This window comes from Belonocnema kinseyi, chromosome 6 (assembly GCF_010883055.1).
Source record: "Belonocnema kinseyi isolate 2016_QV_RU_SX_M_011 chromosome 6, B_treatae_v1, whole genome shotgun sequence".
Lineage (NCBI taxonomy): Eukaryota > Metazoa > Arthropoda > Insecta > Hymenoptera > Cynipidae > Belonocnema > Belonocnema kinseyi.
In genome coordinates, this window is record NC_046662.1 from 28,486,948 (window position 1) to 28,509,077 (window position 22,130).

The following is a 22,130-nucleotide window of genomic DNA, read 5'->3' on the forward strand; positions in this document are numbered from 1 at the left end:
TTTTAACAATCAATTCCAACGGCATCAGCCGGTAACGTTGTACACGAAAATACGAAACCTCTAGAGCCTCGCCTAGTGGCCGCCAGGTTTCGTATTTTCGTTACCGGTCGATAATATAGATATTTAGCTGTGTCACATGCCCTTAAACAAAAAATACAATACAAAGCAGTACTACAAAGTGCCGCTAGGCGTGCGAAAGCGCTGCCCGCGGTTCTTCAGTAAGTTCTTCAGTGTTGTATTATCCTTAAGGTTCTAATTTACTGTAAAATCATAAACTAAATAAAAAATGGACGCAATATTTCTAGTTTAGGAACGAATTAAGTTTTGGTGCTTTTTCCTTTGAGATAATTTTAGATTTTGGATGTGAGTCTTTTTCAATACTATAACCTACTTTATTCATAAAAACTATTAATGAAATCGATCAAGTCTTTTTTCTATTATAATTATCGTTGTATACTTAAAAGCAGGAACACTTATATATATATATATATATATATATATATATATGGGGCATTCCACAAAATATTTCCCACCAAATATTTTTTTTCATCTAAAATCTTTTTACATTCTCACCCTGATGATAAAGTATTGGTTTTATGTAAAATTTCGCTTTGTCAATTTTCACCAAATCTCCCCCCTTTAAAAACCCCTGGGTAAAAAAACGATTTTTACGAAGGTGTTTGTCTGTCTGTAGTCTGTATTATGCAGGCACAATAACTTTCGAAAAATTGATCAGATTGGATTCTGCTTTAGCATACTTTCTTAAGGCTTAAAAAGAAGGAACTAGTTCGTAAGCCAACTATTTTGGATCAAAATTCAAAAAGTTAGCGCATTAAAAAAATTGTTGAAAGCACAAAACTTCAAAATTCTATATATGTTCAATTATAGTACCCAGAAACTCAAACAGTTTATCCTCATAACTTTCTTATACAATGAAAAATACTAGAGTTTGAGTAATTTCAAAATCCAAAAATAATGAAAAATCCACAAATTTAATTTTTGTTCAAACTATGCAAGATACGAAAAAAATGAATAAGCTAAAATTGCGAGTAATTAATGTTTCGAGCAAACAATATTAGCTATGAAAAAAATAGACACAGAAGCTATGAAAAAAATAAATAGACAAAAGTTACGCTTTAAAAAATACCGAAAACTTATTGAAATTGTTCATGAATAATTTTTAATAGGGCACGTAGTTTTTGCTCTAGTCGTAAAAAATAACATTCGAAATAAAAAAAATTAATTTTATTTAAAAACGACACAAGGTACGAACTAAAATTAACAGACAAAAGTTATTGGGCTAAGAAGATCTACAAATTTATTATTAAACCTTTTTAAATAGGACGAGTAGATTTTCTTTCAATCGTAAAAAATAAGATTGAAAATTTAAAAATTAAATTTTTGGAAGAAGGTAAGAAAAGGCGAAAGAGGACATAGGATCATATATAGGTTCCTCTATTTAAAGCAAAATAAGAAACAAATATTAAAATAATCAGGATAGATAAAATTTGCGCTTTATTTCGCAAAATTTGAATAAGCAATCCCAGGCAGAGTTACATAAAATATGTATGATATATAATATAAAAGTGTTGTGTATAATGTAGAAAAGTCGACATTTTGGATCAAATCGAGTGCGAAGAACGAGATACGTGATGAGAATGTGTTCGTTAAAGCCGAAAGAGCTTTCACAAAAGAGAGTTCACAATCACCAGACTACAGTTGTCGATTCGTTGACCTTTGATTTTAAAAGGTCTGTGCACGAATGCGGGGCAAATGCAAAAATCGAGCGTGGAGTGCGAGAGCCATCAGTCGCGCGCCGTAGGTGCGTTCAAACTCTCGACCTAAGCTCTTTTAACAAAAGAGAATTCACCATCACAAAATTAAAGTTGCGTATGTTTTGAGTCTTAATTTTTAAAAGTTCGCTCAAGAATGTGCGAAAATACAAAAACCGAGCGCGTAGTGCAAGAAAAATACATAATCGAGCGCGAAGCGCGAGGTAAATGTACAATCGAGAATACTTTCAAAAAAATGTTATCTTCATAAAAAAGTGCCTTTTTTCAATTGCTTATACATGTAATATTTAACAAAGATGTGAAAATTCTTGCAAAAGATTAAATTTGGGCCTTTTCCTCAACTTTCGAATAAAGTAGGCTAAAATCCACTTTAAAGAATTATTTAATTAATAATATAAATCAAATATTTATAAGCAAATAGATCTTTCCATTTGAACCTGTATTCTTTATTTATTTATTTTATTTTAAAGAGTGGATTTAACGTTTTTCTTTTGTCTGGTAAAAATTTAAGAGTGTATAATCAAATACTTTCGAAGCAATGCATTTTTGAATAGTGGCTCGCGCGCGCGAATTATAATTTAATATAATCAAAATTTATTTCTATTCAAAAATTCATTGCTCTGAAATTATTTAACCACCCACTTCCAAATTTTTACCAGATCAAGAAAAACGTTTAGTCCACTTTTTAAAATAAAAAAATTCAAATAAAAAAACAGGCCCAAATTGCAAAAAAATCTATTCATTTCTAAATATTAGACTTATATTATTAAATAAATAATTAAAGTGAATTTTAGTATACTATATTCGAAAGTTGAGGAAAAGACCCACATTTTATCTTTCGTATGAATTTTCATACCTTTGTTTTATATTGCAGTATAAGCAATTGAAATAGGTACTTTTTTATGGACATACATTTTTTTTAAATTTTTGAAAGCTTTGTATGTCATATTGAAATTAAAAAATGTGTATTCAGGATAAATTCATTAGATTCCAAAACAATTCAAGTTAAATTCAAAAGAATTAAAATTATTTAGAAAAAATTGAAAAAAAATCCTATTAATTACCGTAAAATTGGAATAAATATAGAGGAATTTATTATAACGAGAAGAATTATATGAAATTCATCAACATTCCAGAGATATTTAAAAAATTCTAATGAATTGAAATCAATTCAAAAATATGAAAACTTTATTAAAAAAACTTTATTAAATGTAGTAACTTGAAAATGAACTTAGAAAAATGCAATATAATTCAAAATAATTTGATGAAATGCCTAAGAATTCAAAGTTCAAAATTCAATTCTTTGAAACCCTACGAATTTCTAACCAAAAAAGTGAATATTGACGAAAACAATTTTTTTTAAGTTTATATAAATTAGAACAATGTTTTGAAATATTTTAAAAGAATCTTCATTTAACTAAAACTTGAGTGACTTTAGATGAGTTTAAGGGAAACGAGAAGAATTTTATGAAATTGATGAAAATTCAAACTGAATTAAAAAAACAAGTGAATTCAAAACAATCCATCAGTTTGGAAAGATTAAAGAGAATTTAAAAGAATTTGATGAAATGCCTAAGAAATAAAATTGAGTTTTAAAGACTTCAAGATCAATTAAACACAAGCTTTTAAAGAATCAATTGAATTTAGTAAAATTGAATAAATTCAAAAAGATTTAAAAGAATTCAGGATACATTAATAAGAATTCATTACATTAAATCTGACGAAAAAGTATTATCAAAATACCTTGAAGGTTTTTAAAATCCGTTAAGATCGATTTAATCCAAGGAAATCTTATAAAACCGCTTGCAAAAAAATGTTAACTATTCGGTTCAGTCAAATGGAAAAGCCTTTAAATTGTTTAAATCTTTTGAAAATGCCTTAGAATCTTTTAAAATACCCTTAAATACTTCAATGCCTTGAAAAAACCTTCAAACTATTAAAATAATTTTAAAATGTCTAAGAAATTTTTTTTAATTTCCTTCAATATTTTGAATCTTTTCATATCTTTTCAAATCTCTTCAAACTTTTTGAAGCCATTGAAAACGCCTGGGAGTCTTCAACAGTATTCTCAATTATTTAAAATCCTTTAAAATTCCATTAAATTACTGAAAACAATAAAAAATTTCTTCGTAATCTTTCAAAAAGACCTCAAATATTTCAAATCCTTTCATCATTTTATCAATTGATCCTCAGGATCAATTATTAAAAAGCTTTTAAAAATTAAAAAATATCTATTGAATTAAGTGGGATTGAGTAAATTTAGAAGAAATCTAGTTAAATTAAACAAAATTCTGAAGAATTAAAAAAAAATTCAGGATAACTTCTATGTTGATATATCCTAAAATCCAAGGAAATAAAGTAAAATATTATCTTTAGAAATTTGAGAAAATTCTTGGTCCTAAATTATTTCAAATGGTTTGAAATTCCTTAAAATTATTGAAATCAATACAATATTCTCGGAATCTTTTAAGATACCCTTAACATTTTTTAATCCTTCGAAATCCTACAAATTACCTTATTTCTCGTGAATACATTCTTTAAAATCTACCAAAATATTATAAAATCCCGTGAAATTCTATGATATTTCATGAAATCTTGGAAAATGCTTTAAAATACATTGAGTTTTAAAATCCCTTACAATCTTTGAAACCCTCGAAGATCTTATAAAATCTTGTGAAATGTTTTAAAATATTTTAAAATCTGGATTCATCTCAGCAATATCTCCAGGTATTTTTTCTTCTTCAATTTTTCAAAAAATTAGTTATTTAAACAATTATATTGTTTACAATTTTTATGAATTTATTTTACAATTCTGGTAAACAATTAATATTTATTAATTGAAACAGAACATACCTTGGCGTACAATAAATAAAAAAAAATTAAACAACGCAAAAAGTTAGTTTGGACATTGTTTTTACACCCTACCCGCACACACCTTTACGATATTCCATGAAGAATATAGATTGAATGATTTAAGCTTTAATTATAAATAAAATTAAAGTTCCTATCGAAAAACTAAAGACAGTTTTCGATAAATTTCGGCAATATCTCCAGGTGTTTTTTCTTCTTAATTTTTTCAAAAAAATAATTATTTGAACAATTATATTGTTTATAATTTTTACGAATTCATTTAACAATTTTGGTAAACAATAAATAGTTACCAACTGAAACATAAACTACCTTGAAGTATCCTGAATAATTGCCAGAAATAATTAAATAATTACTTTTTTGAGAAATAACCTTGAAATATTCCTGAGAAGAATCCAGAACTATCTTTAGTTTTTGGATAGGACTTTTTCGTTTTGTAGTTTCTGCTAAAACAGGATTGAATTTTCTAAATGTACAAGAAAAATGGTCCAAAAATAGTTAAATTTTTAACCGAAATTGCATTTTTATTCCAGAAAGATGAAATTTTTTCTAAATAAGATAAATTATAAAAAAGATTTTTAAATGGTTCAATTTTTATCCAAAAAAGATTTCAGTTGACTGCTCAACACCAAAATGTCTTTTCAAGAAAACTTTTTAATTTTCTGCTTAATAATAAAATTTATAACTAAAAGAGATATTATTCATCAGTAAGTTTCTGCGAATATGCAAAAATTACGTTCATGAGTTAAGTAACCCTATCCGCTCCCGTACAAAATCGATAAAATTTCAAAGAAAGTTGTCGTGCTTGATTTTTAATTTAGTTTTTCATTTTTTTTATAAATAAATAAATATGACGAAAAAAATGGCAATTCTATTCTATTTGATGTTCCCGGTGCTCGTCAATAATAGAAAAATTGTTGTAATCGCCGAAGTTTTATAGATTTACAATATGTAAAGATATTCCATCACGATGGAATAAACAAACAAAATGTTTAGAAACAAATTACTTGTTGAAAATGTGTTTTCGATAATTTTCAATAATTTAACATTTTATTGAACTATACCGGTAGAAAATTGAATTAAAACATTATTTGAATAAAAAAATGTCTCTTAAGACTATTCTTGTTCATATCATAAGCAATTTTAATAAACAAATACATTATTCAGGCATTTGTCGTCAAATTCGTTTTTTTCAATGTAAATTTCTTTTACATTAGGAACCTCATGATAATTTCAGGAAAATTTATGATTTGTTAATAAATGTTATGATTTTTTAAAACAAATTTAATAAACAACTGCATTATTTGAACATTTGTAGACGGAAAAACTTATTTTTTCAATTTCAGTTCTTTTAATCGGGAACTTTACGATAATTCTCTTTTTCTTTTATTCAAACCCTCTTTTGTTGGCCAACTAAAAGTACTGAATAAAAAAAAACTTTTTTCTGAAATTAAAAAAACTGACTTTGAAAAAAAAACGTTTTTACGTAGAGAAATTCCCAAATAATGCATATATAAATTAAATTTGTTTCACAAAAACATCAAATTAATCAATTAATAATAAATGTTACTGACATTGAAAAAAAAAAACTAATTTTTTGTCCACAGATGCCCAAATATAGCATTTTGTCATAAAGTTTGTTTTAAAAAAACATGATAAAATATCTTTATATGATGTAAATCTATAAAACGTCGGCGATTACAACAGTTTTCCTATTATTGCCGAGTACCGTAAACGTCAAGTAAAAAAATTTTCATATTTATTTATTTATTAAAAAAATGGAAAAACTAAATTAAAAATCAGACTCGACAACTTTCTTAGAAATGTTATCAGCTTTTAAAAAAAACATCCAAATCGATCCACAGGTTCAGCCGGATTCGTATTTTGAACCAAAAAAGCAATTATTTCTCACTGTGCGCCGTCCAAAATTCCAATTTAAAATGAAAATTGTGCTTAAGCAATTCAGGGAATTAATGAAATTCAAGGAATTCGCAGAATTGACCGAATTCAGGGAATTTTCGAAATTTACAGAATTCAGAGATTTCATGGAAATTTACGAAATCTATGGAGTTCATGGATTTCATGTAATTCACGGAATTCATGGAATTCATGGAATTCAAGGAATTCAAGGAATTAATGGAAATCACGAAAATGGCGGAATGCATGGGATTAAAGGAATTCGCAAAATTTATTGAATTCATAAAATTTATGGATTTAATGGAATTCTAGGAATTTGCGGAATTAAACGAATTTACGGAATTCACGGAATTCATGGAATTGAAGAAATTCGTTGAAATCACGGAATTCATCGAGTTAATGGAAATCAGGAAATTCCTGGAATTTACAGAATTCATGCAACTGTGCAATTCGCAGAATTCAAAGGATTAACAGAATTCGTGGAAGTGAAGGAACTCACGATATTTTCTCAACATTCATGGAATTCATGGAATCCATGAACTCCGTGAATTCAATGAATTTCGTGAATTCCCTAACTTCCGTGATTTCCATGATTTCCGTGAATTCGTTGACTTTCGTGAATACTTGGGATTCCGGTGATTCTTTGATTTCCGTGAATGCTTCGGATTCTTTAATTCCGTGAATTCCGTAAATTGCGTAAATTCCGCAAATTCCCTGATTTCCTTGAATTCAGTGAATTCATTGAATTCGTGAAATTCGTTGAAATTCATGAATTATGTGAATTGCATGAATTCATTACATTTCTTGAATTCTGTAAATTCTGTAAATTTCGTAAATGCTTTGAATTACGTAAACTCTTTGAATTGCGTAAATTTCGTGAATTACTTGTATTCCGTGCATACTATGAATTCCTCGAATTCCTTGAATTTCGCGAATTGCGTGAAATCCATGAATTCCGCGAATTTCATGAAATCTATGAATTTCGCGTGTAACACGAATTCCGTAAATTCTTTGAATACCGCGAATTCCTTAAATTCCATAAATTTCTTAAATTCCATGAATTCCTTGAATTCCTGAAATATGCGCTTTACTTTACGTTTCGGAAATTAACTTTCAATACATGTATCTTTCTCACCTGACTTTCAGCATCACTTCCACTATCGACGCTGTTTGCTCTAACATTTGCTCCAGGTAATGTAAACCTGGAAAAAAAGCCTCTTGTGAAGATTCCAGTAGATTGGAAATATAAATACAGTGAAACCCTTCTATAGCCCTGATTTTGGGGCTAACGGTGGGTGGGAACTAACTTATTATAGCCCGCTACACTTTTGTTTCTTCACGCCTGAGAGGAACCGCAGACCCCGCGCACTCCGCGTAGCTCCTGTTACACCCACCTGCGGCACGGCGTCAATTCTCGGATGGGCTATAGAAAGGAGGGCTATTGAAGGGTTTCACTGTATATTTATTTGAAAAACGTTAACCTGGCAGGTGAAACTTTGGGTACTGGAAGCTCCTTCTTTTCAAGACATTGGTTTATAATGGCACAAACTCTGGATAGAAGACAATCGTAAACTTTGTCCTCTGGACAATTTGTGCAAAATCGGTAAAGTAGCTGCAGTCCGCCATTTGATATAATAGCCTTTCTGCCAGTTTCTATTTATAAAAAATATTGTTATATTATTTAACTGATGGGTCCTAAAGATGTCAAGGTATTAAATTTTTTTTTAATTTCACACGATTTAAGAAATTTTATAGGATCTCTAATTATTTCTGAAGATTTAGGCGTTTTTAAAGATTTTAAGATATTTTGAACGATTTAAAATTATTAAAGATATTTAAGGTAGTGGTCGTGTTAAAATTCCGATATTTTCTAGGAAAAATGTTTTAAAATTCACAGAAAAAAAATTATTTTTAACCATGTTCTTTTGCGATTGAATTTTTTCTGACCATCGCTTCTTACCAACTTTTGAAAAATCATTGCATTTTATTAAAGACGGCTTATTTTTTTCTGGAATAACATTCTCTACAGCTCCTCTATTTTCAACTTTGAAAGTAAAGTTTTCTATGGTTGAAATCGGTAGAACACTTTTCTTTTTTAAGAAGCATTTTGAAGCAAATTATTTTAAATGAGCATTATTTAGTTATTTTTAAAATTGGAAACAGTAGAGTTGTAGAGAATGTTTTCCTGGCAAGTTGAGCCTTCATTTATTAAAATGCAATTATTTTTCAAAAATTGGTAAGAAACAATGGTTAGAAAAATTTCAATTGCAAAAAAACGTGGTTAAAAGTAATTCTATTGTAGGGAATTTTAACATATGTCACACAAAATATTTTATCTTATTTGAAATATCATCAGTTATAATATATCGATTCTTAAAATCATTGAACATTTTCTTCCAGATATCTGACTTTTGGCACGACGATCACCTTAAAACATTTATCAGAGTTTTTTGGAATTTCCAAAGATTTTAATCTCGATTGTCAGGTATTTCTAGAGAACTTTAGCGAATAAATTAAACAAAACTAAATATAATGGAATTCCTATTTCAATCACATATCAAGGGATTTAGAAGCATTTCAAGTTATTTCATAAGATTGAAAAAACGTTATAAAATCTCCAAAAATTTAAAAAATTTTAGGAGATTTTAACGGCTTTCTATTTGAGAGAATTCAAACGAATTAATGAAATAAAAATCAAATTAAATAAATAAATTTTTTGCAAAATAATTGAATTTTTTTAAAGTTGAATTTTCAACCTACAAAGATGTGTTTTTAACCAAATTATCGAATTTTTTAATCCAAAAATATTTAAATTCAACAAAAACAGTTGTATTGTTAACCCAAAAAAAAAAAACTTTCAACAAACTAGTTAAATTTTCGACCAAACAATATAACTTTAACAAAATAGTCAAAATTTTCTAAAAATGGATTTCTTAAGGTAAAGCAAAATCATTTTCTGATAAATAAATTTTTTAAAGGTAAAAAAATTCATAAAAAAAACTTTCTAACTAGTCGAATTCAACGAATAAGACGAATTTTTTAAGAACATCGTTGATTTCTCAACCAATTAGAGAATTTTAAACAACATTATTATTACATTTGTAACAAAATGTTTTAATTTTGAAGCCGAAAGGGGGAATCATCTACAAAAAAATTCTATTTTTAATCCGAATATATATTTAACAAAATAGTTTAATCGTCAACATAAAAGCAAAACATTTTGAAGCAAGAAGATTAATTTTCTGCGAAAAATAATAGAAATCCGTTAAGTTTATTTTATTCATTAAAATCTTCAAAAAATTTATTCGAATACCTCAATATCGTGGAAATTCATTAAAATATGTATAAATCATTAAAAATTGTTCGGACATAAATTCAATTAAAAATTATTAATTAAATTTGTAGAAAAAAAAACATTTAAATAACTTTTTTTAAAACAAAATTCCCTTAGAGTTCTTCGGAATCTTTAAAAATAACTGAAAATCTTGAAAATCCTTTGGAATTTTTTTATGTATACGTATATACATGATTGCTTAGCGTGGCAGTAGTGGGGACATCAAAGAGAAGTCTAGAGCAATTGAGAATCGGTACAGCAAAGGGAGACGCGATTATAGAGAGAAGGCTTAGGCACTGTCTACGAGAGTGAGAGAGAGAAAGAAACTCGTTAAACACCCTTAAAATACCTAAAAATCTTTGGAAATTTTAAGAACCCATCAAAATATGCAGAAAGTTCCTAGAATTTTATTTTTAATTGAAATTTCTTTGGGGTGGGAGTGAGTAAAAAAAAGACCAAAATATACCTTTTCTCTCTCTATTCGCGTCTCCCTTTCGTGTGGCGATTTGCAATTGCTTTAAAGGCTTCTCTTGGTATCCCCACTACAGCCGCGCTAAGCAAATCATGGCTGTGATCTCTCTCTCTTTTAAAGTTATATCATTAAAGTTTACTTCTGACATGTGGCCCCACTGCCGCATACTGTTTATGAAAATATTATAACGTAAACTATTTAAAAAATCCATATTTTCAAATTTTTCAGTATTTATAGTTTCAAAAATTGTTGCAGCGAGTTAAATAATTGAAGAAATTATTAATTCTAGTTAATGTGATATGCTTTATAAAACTCTTAATTTCATAATTTTATTAATTTATTGATATGTTTTGAACAGAAATATTTCTTAAATTTTAATTTGAAAATGTTTGACATCTATGAAATTTAAATGTACAATTGAAAATTCAAAAATGTTTGAATCAGACATGAACAATATTAAATGCAAAGTATTTAAAATAAAAAATCTTTTGAATAAAAAATACAATTTTTTGGTTTTATTTCCATCTCAAAGAAAAGCTTAGGTTTCTTCGTTTACGAAAAAGTAAGAGAAAGAGATTTCTTTAACTTTTGATAAATTTTAGACTAATTAAATTCGCCGAACGGTGAAAAGCTATTTTTTGATACTTTTTTAAAACTGTTTACATCCTAGAACTGATTAGATTTGTGTTCATTCGAAAAATGTAATTAAGATCAGTTGTAAAACTTTTAATTCTTGTTTGAATATTTGTTTAACAAAAACAATAATTTTCACAATATGTCTAAAATAATGACAAACCTTGTTCAAATTTAAACTAAAGAATCTTTAATGTGGAAAGACTGACCAGTATACTTTATCATAGTTAATTTCCAAAATATTTAATATGAATGGATTTAATTTGAAAATATCTTACCCTTAAAGTTGTATTTAAATCCTGAATATTCAATTGAGCTTTTATGTTATGTTGTTGACTTGCATAATGAAATAATTTTCTCTTGATAAAATGATCATTTTTGACCTACAAATCTTAACCAAAATGGTTATCATCTTTAGCTGTGAAAAAATTGCTCTCTTCCTCCGCTGGGATTCGAACCCAGTTCCACAGATTTCCGGTCTGGTGCTCTACCCCACTAAGCTACTACCCTCCGTAGCTTAGTGGGTTAAAGCACCAATCCAGCAATCTGTAAACCTTGGTTCGAATCCCGGCGGAGCTAAAGTGCGATTTTTTCACAGCTAAAAACTATAATCATTTTGGTTTAGTCTAAATAGTTTCATTTACATTTAATTAAATTTGAATTAATTATAATACATAATTCTGTAGGTTAAAAAATAATCTTTCACTACTCGCGAAAGCGTATTCTACTTTTGAATAGAATAATTTTAGAGACATAAAATGAACAATCGTATCTTCTAATATTGTATATTTATTTATTTAACAAGAAGAGGGTAAATAGAGGAAATCTTTCGAGAATAGCGATTAAAAATAATTCTTTGTATAAGAATTATTTGTTTTTCATTTCAAAGAGAATAAACTAGGAAACCAGTTTAAACTACACAGTGAGATTGTTTTCACTTTGAGATTTCAATAAGTAATTGCTTAAGTGTCAGTATCCGTCTTTATTATTATGATGTAATCATTTTCAACTCACTAATAGCACACAGATGCTGAAGAGTGTTGAGAGCATTGTTACAGATTTTTAGTCTTATCTGTCCGTCGAATCTATCCCATCTCTCAAACAAACGCATCAATAGGTGGACAATTCCAATTTTTACAAACTTTGTGCAACAGAGCTCTGAAAAATAAAACAAAAATTATTATAATTAGCAAAATTATTAAAAGAAAGAAAAATATTGCAGTGGAAAAATTATTTTTATGTAAAAAGTCTAATTGCATAATTGAACAGCGATGAACAATAGGGTGGCTCAAAAACTCTTTTTTTTGTAGAAGGCAAAGATCCCCCCGCCCCATTTTATTCTAAATCGGAAAAAAGAAATTCCCTAAGTTTTGTAACTTTTTTTTATTTTAAGGGGTGCCGGTTTTGACTTGAAGTTTCCCATGTAAAATGCATGGGAAAAGTAACTTTTTTGATTTTTTAGAATAATTTTTTAAAGTTTAAAAAATGTGACGAGAAAGTGTAGGGGCTTGTAGAGAATTATTAAATATTAAATATTTATTATCGTTGATTAATTAATCTTTTATTATTTAAACAAATGGAATTTGTTTCAACAGTTTTTTTCGAAAGTTTTTTTTTCTTTAAAACTATTACCATTAGTTTATTGGAATATTTGATAACTTTGGCTCATCAATTTTTCATTTTTTAAACAAATGGAATTTGTTTAAATAATTTTGTTTCAAAATTCCTTTTTTTCCTACAAATTATTAATATTGGTCTAGTAGAATATTTATTAACATCAGTTCATTAATTTCCAATTATTTAGACAAATGGAATTTGATTAAATAATTTCGTTTATGAATTTTTATAAATGAAAATTATTACTGTGGGTCTAGTGGAATATTGATCAATATTGGTTCATTAATTTTTAAAAATGTAAACAAATTCCATTAATTTAAACATTTTTCTTTTGTAATGATCATTTTTATTAACAAAAAGATATTTAAACGAATTCCATTTGTTTAAAAAATTAAAAATTAATGAACCAATGTTAATAAATATTCCACTAGACTATTAGTAATAATTTTTAGGGGGAAAAACGAATTTTCGCAAAAAAAATATTTAAACAAATTCCATTTTTTAAATAATCGAAAATTAAATAACCAATGATAATAAATGTTCCACTAGACCAATATTAATAATTTTAAGTAAAAAAATAGACGAGAATAAAGTGTTTCAAAGGTCGATTTCATGACCCTAAAAATTATTCTAAAAATTCAAAAAAATGATTTTTCAACATGCATTTTACACGGGAAACTTCAAGTAAAAAGTGGCACCTGTTAAAATAAAAAAAATGCTTTAAAAAATTTAAGAAATTTATTTTTTTGGATTTGGAATAAAATGGAGAGCGTCGTTCTCCTCTAGCATTCAAATCAATTTTTCATGCATTTTTAGATCACCCTAATAAATAATCTGGAGAAAAAAATTAGCGTATGAGAAAATACCCGAATAATAAAATTTTCGAGAGTTTATAATTTTATCGCAATGAGAAGTTACTGCATAATAAAATTTTTGACTTCAAATTTCTGAATTGTAATATATCCGATTACTGCAAAATTTCCAGCGCAGTAAATGATCGAATTTAAACAATTAAAAGAGTTTTGTTTCAGGAATCATATTTATTCATTAAAAATACAATAATAGAATATTTTGATCAAAAAATAATTTTTTGAGGTTTTTTATAGGGTCCCAAAAAACCCTGTCAGTGAAAAAATTGAGATTCGCAAGTCTTTGTTGCTAATTATAATTTTTTAACGGTTTTTTAAATGCAAATTATTTCTAGGACCTAGAATACTACATTCTACATATAATTAGATGCTTACATAATTTTTTTAAACAACAGAGTATTGTTATTAGAATTTTTTTCTTAGAGTAGGGATTGAAATTCCCGGTTTCTCCGAAATTTTCAACTAATTGTCATTTTTGCAATTAGAGGGAGATAATAAATAAATTTAGTTAATGAAATTTATTATCTAAAAAATTTGTTATTATTTTTAATAATATTTTCTTTTAATAATGTCAGAAAGTTGCGTTTTTTTTAAATATTTAACTTTTTGTTCACTTTTAACTTAAAGGAAGCTAATAATGAACGAAATTTAACAGACCTAATTGTTAAAAAAATTATTATTTTTTATAACTATCTTCTCATATAATAATTCTAGAATTATTATTCTGTATAATTATCGTCTTTTATTTGCTGGAAAATTGAGGTTTTTTCGGAATTCTTTACTTTGGCTTTTTAATTATGAACCAATAGTAGATAGACATTAAAGAGAATAATTTCTTAAACAATTACTTTCTTTTTTGTGAATATATTTTTCTTAAATAAATCAGACATTTGAAATATTCTTCGAATTTTCTATATGAATCATATTAAATGTAAATTTCTCTCGAAGTAGTTACTGAAAACTTTGTTCCATAAATAATGAATTACATAAATATAAAGCTATATAAATATTTAGTTAAAAAGTTAAAAAAACTGAGATTTCAAGAAAAAACCGCAACTGTCTAGCACTACCCAAAGAAAAGATAGTTATAAAAATAATAATTTGTTTAAACAATTATGTGTCTTGAATTAAATTAATGATTACATCGTTCTAAGTAAAAAGAAGAGAAGTTGATTATTTCAGAAAAAGTGCAAGTTTCTCGCATTATTCAAAGAGAATATCATTTTAAATTATAATAAATTGTCAAAAAAATTTTAACTTGAATTAATTATAACCTCACTCTAGTTAAAAAATGGGCAAAAAGTGGAAAATTTTAAAAGAAACTTGAACTTGAAATCTATTCTAAGAGGAAATTTCTAAAACATAATAAATTGCTTAGACTATTTATTTAAACATCTAATTATTAATATAAAATAATTGTCTCTATATTAGAGACAATATTTATTTAATTTTTTGTTATGGGTTTTTAGGACCCTGTACAATGCGAGTGTCGTATCCAAAAAGATCAATTTTAAATGAAAAATGTAATAGTTGAATTTAAAACTAAGAGCGATTAATTTTAAACTAATAAATCAACAGTTAAATTTTCTCAATTCAAAATTACAATGCAAGAAAAATATTTGTATAACAAAAGCAAGAATTTTGAGAAACTACTATGCCCATTTTCAGAAGGAAAATTATTTTATTTCTAACTAACAAATATAATTGATTCATACATTTAGAAAAGAAGAAATAATATATTTTTATAACATATTGTATGATTTTTATATATTGATAAATGATTTTTTAATTAATTTTTTTTTAATGTAATGCTTTATAGGTCATTGAAAATTGATTCGTAGCGATATAAAAAAGCCCGAAAAATATATAATTTTATAAATAAACAATTTTTATATGTTTAAATCGATCTCTGCTAAAAGATACTTTTAGATTGCGTTTGAAAATGTTTAAATTCTAAAACTATTGAATAAATAAATTAATTTAATTTGTGTTTGGTCGAAAAATTTAATTGAAATCAGTTCTATATCTTGTAATTCTTGTTATAATTCAATAAAAAGGATTTTATTTTCAAAGTTTGATAAAAATCCTAAATATTTGAATTAAAAATTGTTTGAGTCTGAAAAGTTAAATTAAGTATAAAAATAATTCTATAATTAAAAATAAATATATATTCTTGAATAGAAATTTACATTTTAAAAACGTACATAATAATAATAATAGGAAGTATTATCTCCTTCAAGGAAGTACTTCCATACAATAATTTGTCCAATTGAAATTAATTGTACCAATGTTTCTCTTCAAACGTATCATTTTCTACAAGGACGTTTCTATTTATCAGAAGCAATAAAAAAATTAATTTTTTTAAGTTCCTTAATCGTAGGTACAATTGTTTAAATTATAATTATTAAGTTACTTTTTTATTGCTATCTCAAATAATTTCATATAGAACAGGTATGAAAATTTTCAGTTTTCGATTTTAAAATAAAATAGTGGAATTAGCAACCAAAAAGAATAACTTTGCACCAAAAGAGATTATAACGAAAAAGTTCCTTTTGAACCAAGCCAGATAATTTTTCAACCAAAGACTTGAACTTTCAATAAAAAAATATAAATGATCAACCAAATAGTTGAATTTTTAAATATAAAAATATCAATTTATAACCAAAAATAGAATATTTCATATTTTACCCAAAAAATATCTTAGTTTTTAATCAAAATCAGTTAAATTAAACCAATTAAGGTGAAACCTTAACAAAAAATGTTATAGTTGACATTTCAACCAAAAAGGATTTCCCAGGCAGGAGAGAAAAAACTTTTTAACAACACAGTTGAATATTTAACCCCAAAATATTATTTATTAATAAAAAATATAAATTTTCAAGAAAAAAAGATTAATTATCAACTAAAAATGTAATAGTTCAGTTTCCAATTAAAAATGATCAATTCTTGAGTCACCAATGAAATATTTAAATTATGAGTTAAAGAAACTAATTAAAAAAAGTTCGACAAATTTCAACCAAGTAATTAAACTCTTAACCAAAAGAATTATTTTTTTTTAACTACAAAGACGGATTTTCAAAATTTTTTTTAAACTGAAAGTTTAATTATTTCATTTTTGGCTAACAGCTAATCGTTTTAGTAGACGACTCAACTATTATATTTTTTATTGGGAAATTATCCTTTTTGGTTAAAAATTTATCGTCTTTCTAAATATTTAGGTATTGCAATTTTTCTGACTTTTTTGTGGTTTTTAAAAATTAACTTTTTTAATTGAAAATTTCAATTTTTAATTTTTAGTTAAAAATGTGTGTTTATTATGTAAAGATTTATCCCTTTTTTGAAACTCTTTTTGTAATTAAAAATTAATTTTTTAACTGCAAATTTAATTATTCCATTTTTTAATGAAAATTATATGTTTTTTGGTAGAAATATAATTTATAATATATTTTTAACTAAAGGGAAAAATTTTTAACAACAAAAAAATAAATTTAATGTTTAAGAAAGTGGTCCATCTTTCAATCAAGGAGTTGAATTTTCGACCAAAAAAGATTTATTTTTAAGAAAATAATTGAATTCACTTTTAAACAACTAAATTTGCAACCATACAGTAAATTTTTTCTTTAAATAAAATAGATTAATTCTAAGCCAAAATATAGTAGTAGATTTTGCAATTAAAAAAATTAACTTTTAACAAAAAGTAGTTGCATTTTCTTATCAGGTTCTATCAATTCAGTTATTATTTAGACAAAAAAACTAGAGATTTCTTCAAAACAGAGTGAAAAAAAGAAGAATAAGTTAAAGAGGGGTAAAGAGGGGAATAGAAAAAAGAGTGTAAAGTCTGCATCTATCTGTATTAAACTCTTTTTAGGTTTTCATAGGCCTGAGCAGAAACGCCTATAATTTTGGTCGGGGTTTTCCCGTCCGTGGTCCCTTTTTTTTAAGGGAAAATAAGTAGAAGTGAGAGGAGATGTTGGAAGGAGAAGTAGGTGAAGTGATAAAATGAAGACGAGGGAAATTAGGGGAAGAGAAATAGTTCTGGGAGGGTGCGCAAGAGGGAGCCAGATTGAATGATGGGATGGGAAATAGGAAAAGTGAGGGGAAACGAAGGGTGCGAAAGTATTGGAAACAAAGGGAAATAAGGCGAGGGAAAGTAGGAGAGTTGATAGTGAATAAGAGCACGGAAAATAGCGGAGATTAGGGAGGATTGAGTAGGGGAAGTAAGGGGAATTGCGGAAAGGAGAACTAGGGGGAGTGAGGTGGTATATGGTGATGGGAAGTAAGGAAGTGAGGAGAAATTATGGGAGGAAAGTAGAAAAAATGAAGAAGAGATGAGGGTGAGTAGGGGAGCTGAAGTAATGGCTAAGGAAGGAAAGTAGTGGAATGGGAGTATCAGATAGAGAATCTAGGATAGGTGGAAGGAAAGGAGGAAGAAGTCTAAAAAAGGGTTTAAGAAAGGAAGATGATGTGATGGGAGGGTGAAAAGCGAATTGGTGGAAGAAGGCGAAGGAAGCTAGGTTTAGAGAGGGGAAATTACGGAAGGGAAGTAGAGAAAGTGAGTTGAAATGATGGAAAGGGGAGTAGGAGACATGAGAGGTAGCGAGGCATATGAAAGTATTAAAAACGAAGGGAAATAGTCGGAGGGGAGCTGATAGTGAATTAGAGGGTGAAGGTGGGAAATTAGGGAAGGGTTAGTAAAGGGAGTGAGGTAAAGCGTGGTGAAAGGAAGTAGAAGTGTTGAGATAAAATGAGAGGATGGATAATAGGGAGGGGAAGGAGAAATTAGGACATTGAAAGTAGCAGAAGTAAGGAGTAAACAAGGTGGGTAAAGGTAGGAGAATTAAAAAGAAACGGGTGGTCTAAAAGTTCTAGATGTGAGGAGAAATAAAGTGAAGGGAAGTAGGAGAGGTGATGGCAAAAAATCAATGTAAATAGTAGAGATGAAGTTAAGGCTGGGGAAGCGAAGTAGGAAAATAAGAGTGTAATTTTGGGAAGCAATGAGGGGCGAAGTAGCGAAGAAAAAAGTTGGTGAAGGGTGATTGGGGAAGGGGTAAGGTTAAAACAAGGGAAGGTGTTCAAATGATGACAAAATGTTGGAATGGAAAGTAGGAAAAGTATTGGACAAGAATACTTGATAGTAAATAAGGGAAGAGAAAGTAGGGGAGCTGAACGGAAATAGAGAAAATTAGGTATGGATAAGGAGTGGAAGTAAGGGGACATGCGGAGAATGGAAGTAAGTAGTAATGGAAGTAACTAGTGGAGTTGATCTAAAGACTATGGAAGGGAAGTAGGGGAGTGAGAGTCTTAGTTTGGAGAGGGAGTAGAGGAGGAAGTAATGAAGGAGGAAGATGGTAAAGGGGTTGATTGAGCGGAGTGTAAAGGGTGAAACAATAGAAAAGAGGCGAGGGAAAGTAGGGAAACAGAGGGAAAGTGCGGATTAGGGTTCTAAATGTGATTATTATGAAATGTTAAGCGGAAGTAAGGGAAGTGGTGGAAAGGAGGTAAAGGAAAGTAGAGACAGAGAGGGGAAATGCGAAGAGCAGAAGAAGGGGGAATGGGAATATAAAATGGGAAGGTAAGTAGCAAAGTGAGGGGAAAAAGAATTGTGAAAGTCTTAGATATGAAGGGATATAAGAGATAAGAAAGTAGAGGAAGTGATAGTAAAGAAGAGAATTGAAATCTAAGAAAATTAGGAAAGGGAAATTAGAGGAAGTGAGAGAAAATGCGGGATGAAGAAAGTAGAGTGAATGAGATGATATGGTGGGATTGGAAGTAAGAAAAAATGATGTGAGGGGAAGTAGTAGAAGTAAGAAGAAACAAGATGTTCGAAAGTAGTGGATGCGAGGAGAAATGAAGAAATAGAAGCAAAAGAAAAGGTTAAATTAAGGGAAAGGAAAGTACAAGACGAAGAGGTTTGTACAACTCAATTAACGTCTTAATTGACTACAATTTTTTTATTGTAAATAATTAAAGCTTCCGTAATACTTACTACTTGCTGTGAAATACTTGAAGCATTCCATTAAAGTTCTAAGCTTCATATGGGGTGAATAACCCAGGTAAACAAAAGTCTTCTCCAAAGTATGAACTATGCCATCTCTCACTAAAGCTTGTTGCGATACACCTATAAAAATTATGCAATTAATTGAAGGTGCTGATTAATAAATACTGGTAATCAGTGTATAACTGTATAGGAGTCAGTACTATACTTACAATTCTTAGCGAGATTTTTGAAGATGAGTAAGAGGGGTAAAAGAGTTTTGGTTTGATTGTAGTGTTGTTTCAGTAAAGAGTGGAAGAGCTTCAAAGAATTGAGTGACTTCACCTTCAGAGCAAACTTTTGATCCTTTTGAGCAATCTGCACAGGAGCGTGAATTTCATAGAAACGATAATCTAGTAGTTTCAACGTTTCAAGGCAAAAACTCGACCTTAAATCCCGTCAATTCCAATATAATAATAGCTTTCGATAGTAGCTAGAAAACTGGTGCCTCTATATTTACGGATAATTTTATTCAGTCTTTGAATCCGAATCTGTGCTTGTAACTATCATTTATAAAGTAACGTTTCAACTAAGTCGAGAACAAACATCATTTGCTAAATTAGGTGGAAATTTCTAGGAAATTTGATTTTTTAATTTGACCGTTTAAAAATTTATTTTCTCAAGAATTATAACCATAAAATAGGAAATAATTTCTGTTATACAGTTTCATATTCACATTAAAAACAAAATTTGTACTTAACAATTACACTTTTAACCCGAAAATGTAAAATTTTACCCAAAAATGGAATAGGTAAATTTTTAGTTACAACAATTTAAAATAATAAAAAGCCAAAAGTAGCATATTCAGCCAAAAAATACGAACTTTCAAGAAAATAGTTGTATCTTTCCTCAGAACAACAAAATTAACTTTTAACAAACGGGATTTTCCACCGAATAATTGAGTGCCTAATCAAAGGAGAATAATTTTAAACCAAACAGTTCAATTTTTATAAAAGGGGGAAATACCTACTGGAAGTGATGATTTTTTCGAAACAAAAAGATGGATTTTCCAGAAAACAGTTGAGTTTTCAACTAAGAAATTATTTTTAATCGAGATGAACAAATCTTAACATAATTTTGGATTTTTCTGCAAATATATTCAATTCGGGACCCACAAATCTGAATTTTCAAAAAGTTTAACAATAAACCCTAAAATACTAAGTTTCAACAAATTTATTGAATATCGTGTGAAATAAAAAATTTAATATACAATGAAAGAAATACATTTCCAACTAGAACTATGAATCTTCAGAAAGTATAGTTAAATTTTGAGTTAAAAAAATCAATTAACAACAGAAGTGAATTTGCACAATGTAATTAAACTTCGAAAAAAATGAGCTGTCAAAAAAATAGTTTAATTTCCAAATACAATTCTTGATTGCCCCCCCCCCCCAATGATTTTTTTTACCAAAAAGCTTGAATTTTCAACCCGAAAATAATGTGTTAACTGCTTCGAAAGAAGGTAATATTTTTTGGTTGAATTTTAAAACAGGAAATATAAATTTCGATTGTGAATTTTCAAAAACAAAAAAGATACATTTTCAACAAGAACTGGAATAGTTGACATTTAGAATAAAAGAGATTTTAGTTTTAATTAAAAAACAGGCACACATTATTTATTAGATTAGTTTTCAATTTCTAGGAAATTAAATCTATTCGATAGATTAAATTTAAATATTTCTGATTTAAATCAATTTCCTATAAAACAGTTGAATTTTCAACCAAAGATATGAATTTTCTAACTAAAAAAAACAACTAATTTGCTACAAAAAACAATTGCATTTCCAACCCGAAAATATAACTTTTCAAGCAAAAGTGGAATGGTTTAATTTGTAGTTGAAAATTTTTTTTTCAACCAAAAGAAACAAATTTTTAACTAAGATGATTAATCATCTAGAAGAAAATACAAATTTTAATAAGTCAGTGCCTACCTACTGAATGCATAAGTAAATTTTCAACCAAAATAGATCAATTTTCAATAAAAATTCATTTTTTCTACAAGAAATGGAAATTTCATTTTAAAAAAATCAAAAAAGTGTAATATTTTATATTTCAACCAAAAAGATGAATTAAAAGCAAAACAGTTATATTTTCTGCCAAGGATTTTAAGGTTTTTTAAAAAAATGCATTTTCCACCAAGAAGATTAATTTTCAACCAAATACATAAATCTTCGGCCAAATAGCTCAAACTTCAATTTAAAAAGTTCGATTTTTTTACCAAATATTAAAATTTTTAACCAAAAAATATCAATATTTTACAAAAAAAGGATTAGTTAATTCTTTAGTTTGAAAAATTAATTTTCAAACAAAAAGAAACAAGATTTCAACAAAGAGTTCAAGTATAAATTAAAAAAATGTCAGCGAAGTAATTTTCAAGTAAATAATTTAGCATCTAATCGAAGAAGGTTAATTTTAAACCAAACTGTTTTTTTTTTCAAAGACGGGGAAAATTTCGACCGTAAGTGATGATTTTTCGAAGCAAGAAGACGAATTTTCATGAAAAAATAAGAAAAACGAAATCTGAATAAAATTATGGAATTTGCTACAAGAAATTTAATTCTCAGTCTGTAAATATCAATTGAAAATAAAAATT

General features: G+C 27.6%; 1 protein-coding gene across 9 annotated transcripts in view; it reads right to left on the minus strand.

The window, feature by feature from the left end:
• The window catches only part of LOC117175649 (cytosolic carboxypeptidase 4-like), a 328,784-nt gene that overhangs the window by 146,614 nt on the left and 160,040 nt on the right, over nt 1-22,130 (minus strand). For all 9 annotated transcript variants that reach the window (XM_033365360.1, XM_033365361.1, XM_033365357.1 and 6 more), the window contains 5 exons: nt 19,711-19,855; nt 19,490-19,621; nt 12,032-12,175; nt 8,060-8,231; nt 7,714-7,780 (listed from right to left, as the gene is read on the minus strand). In XM_033365360.1, the coding sequence (XP_033221251.1) occupies nt 7,714-7,780; nt 8,060-8,231; nt 12,032-12,175; nt 19,490-19,621; nt 19,711-19,855 (660 nt within the window). The remainder of the gene's footprint in view (nt 1-7,713; nt 7,781-8,059; nt 8,232-12,031; nt 12,176-19,489; nt 19,622-19,710; nt 19,856-22,130) is intronic.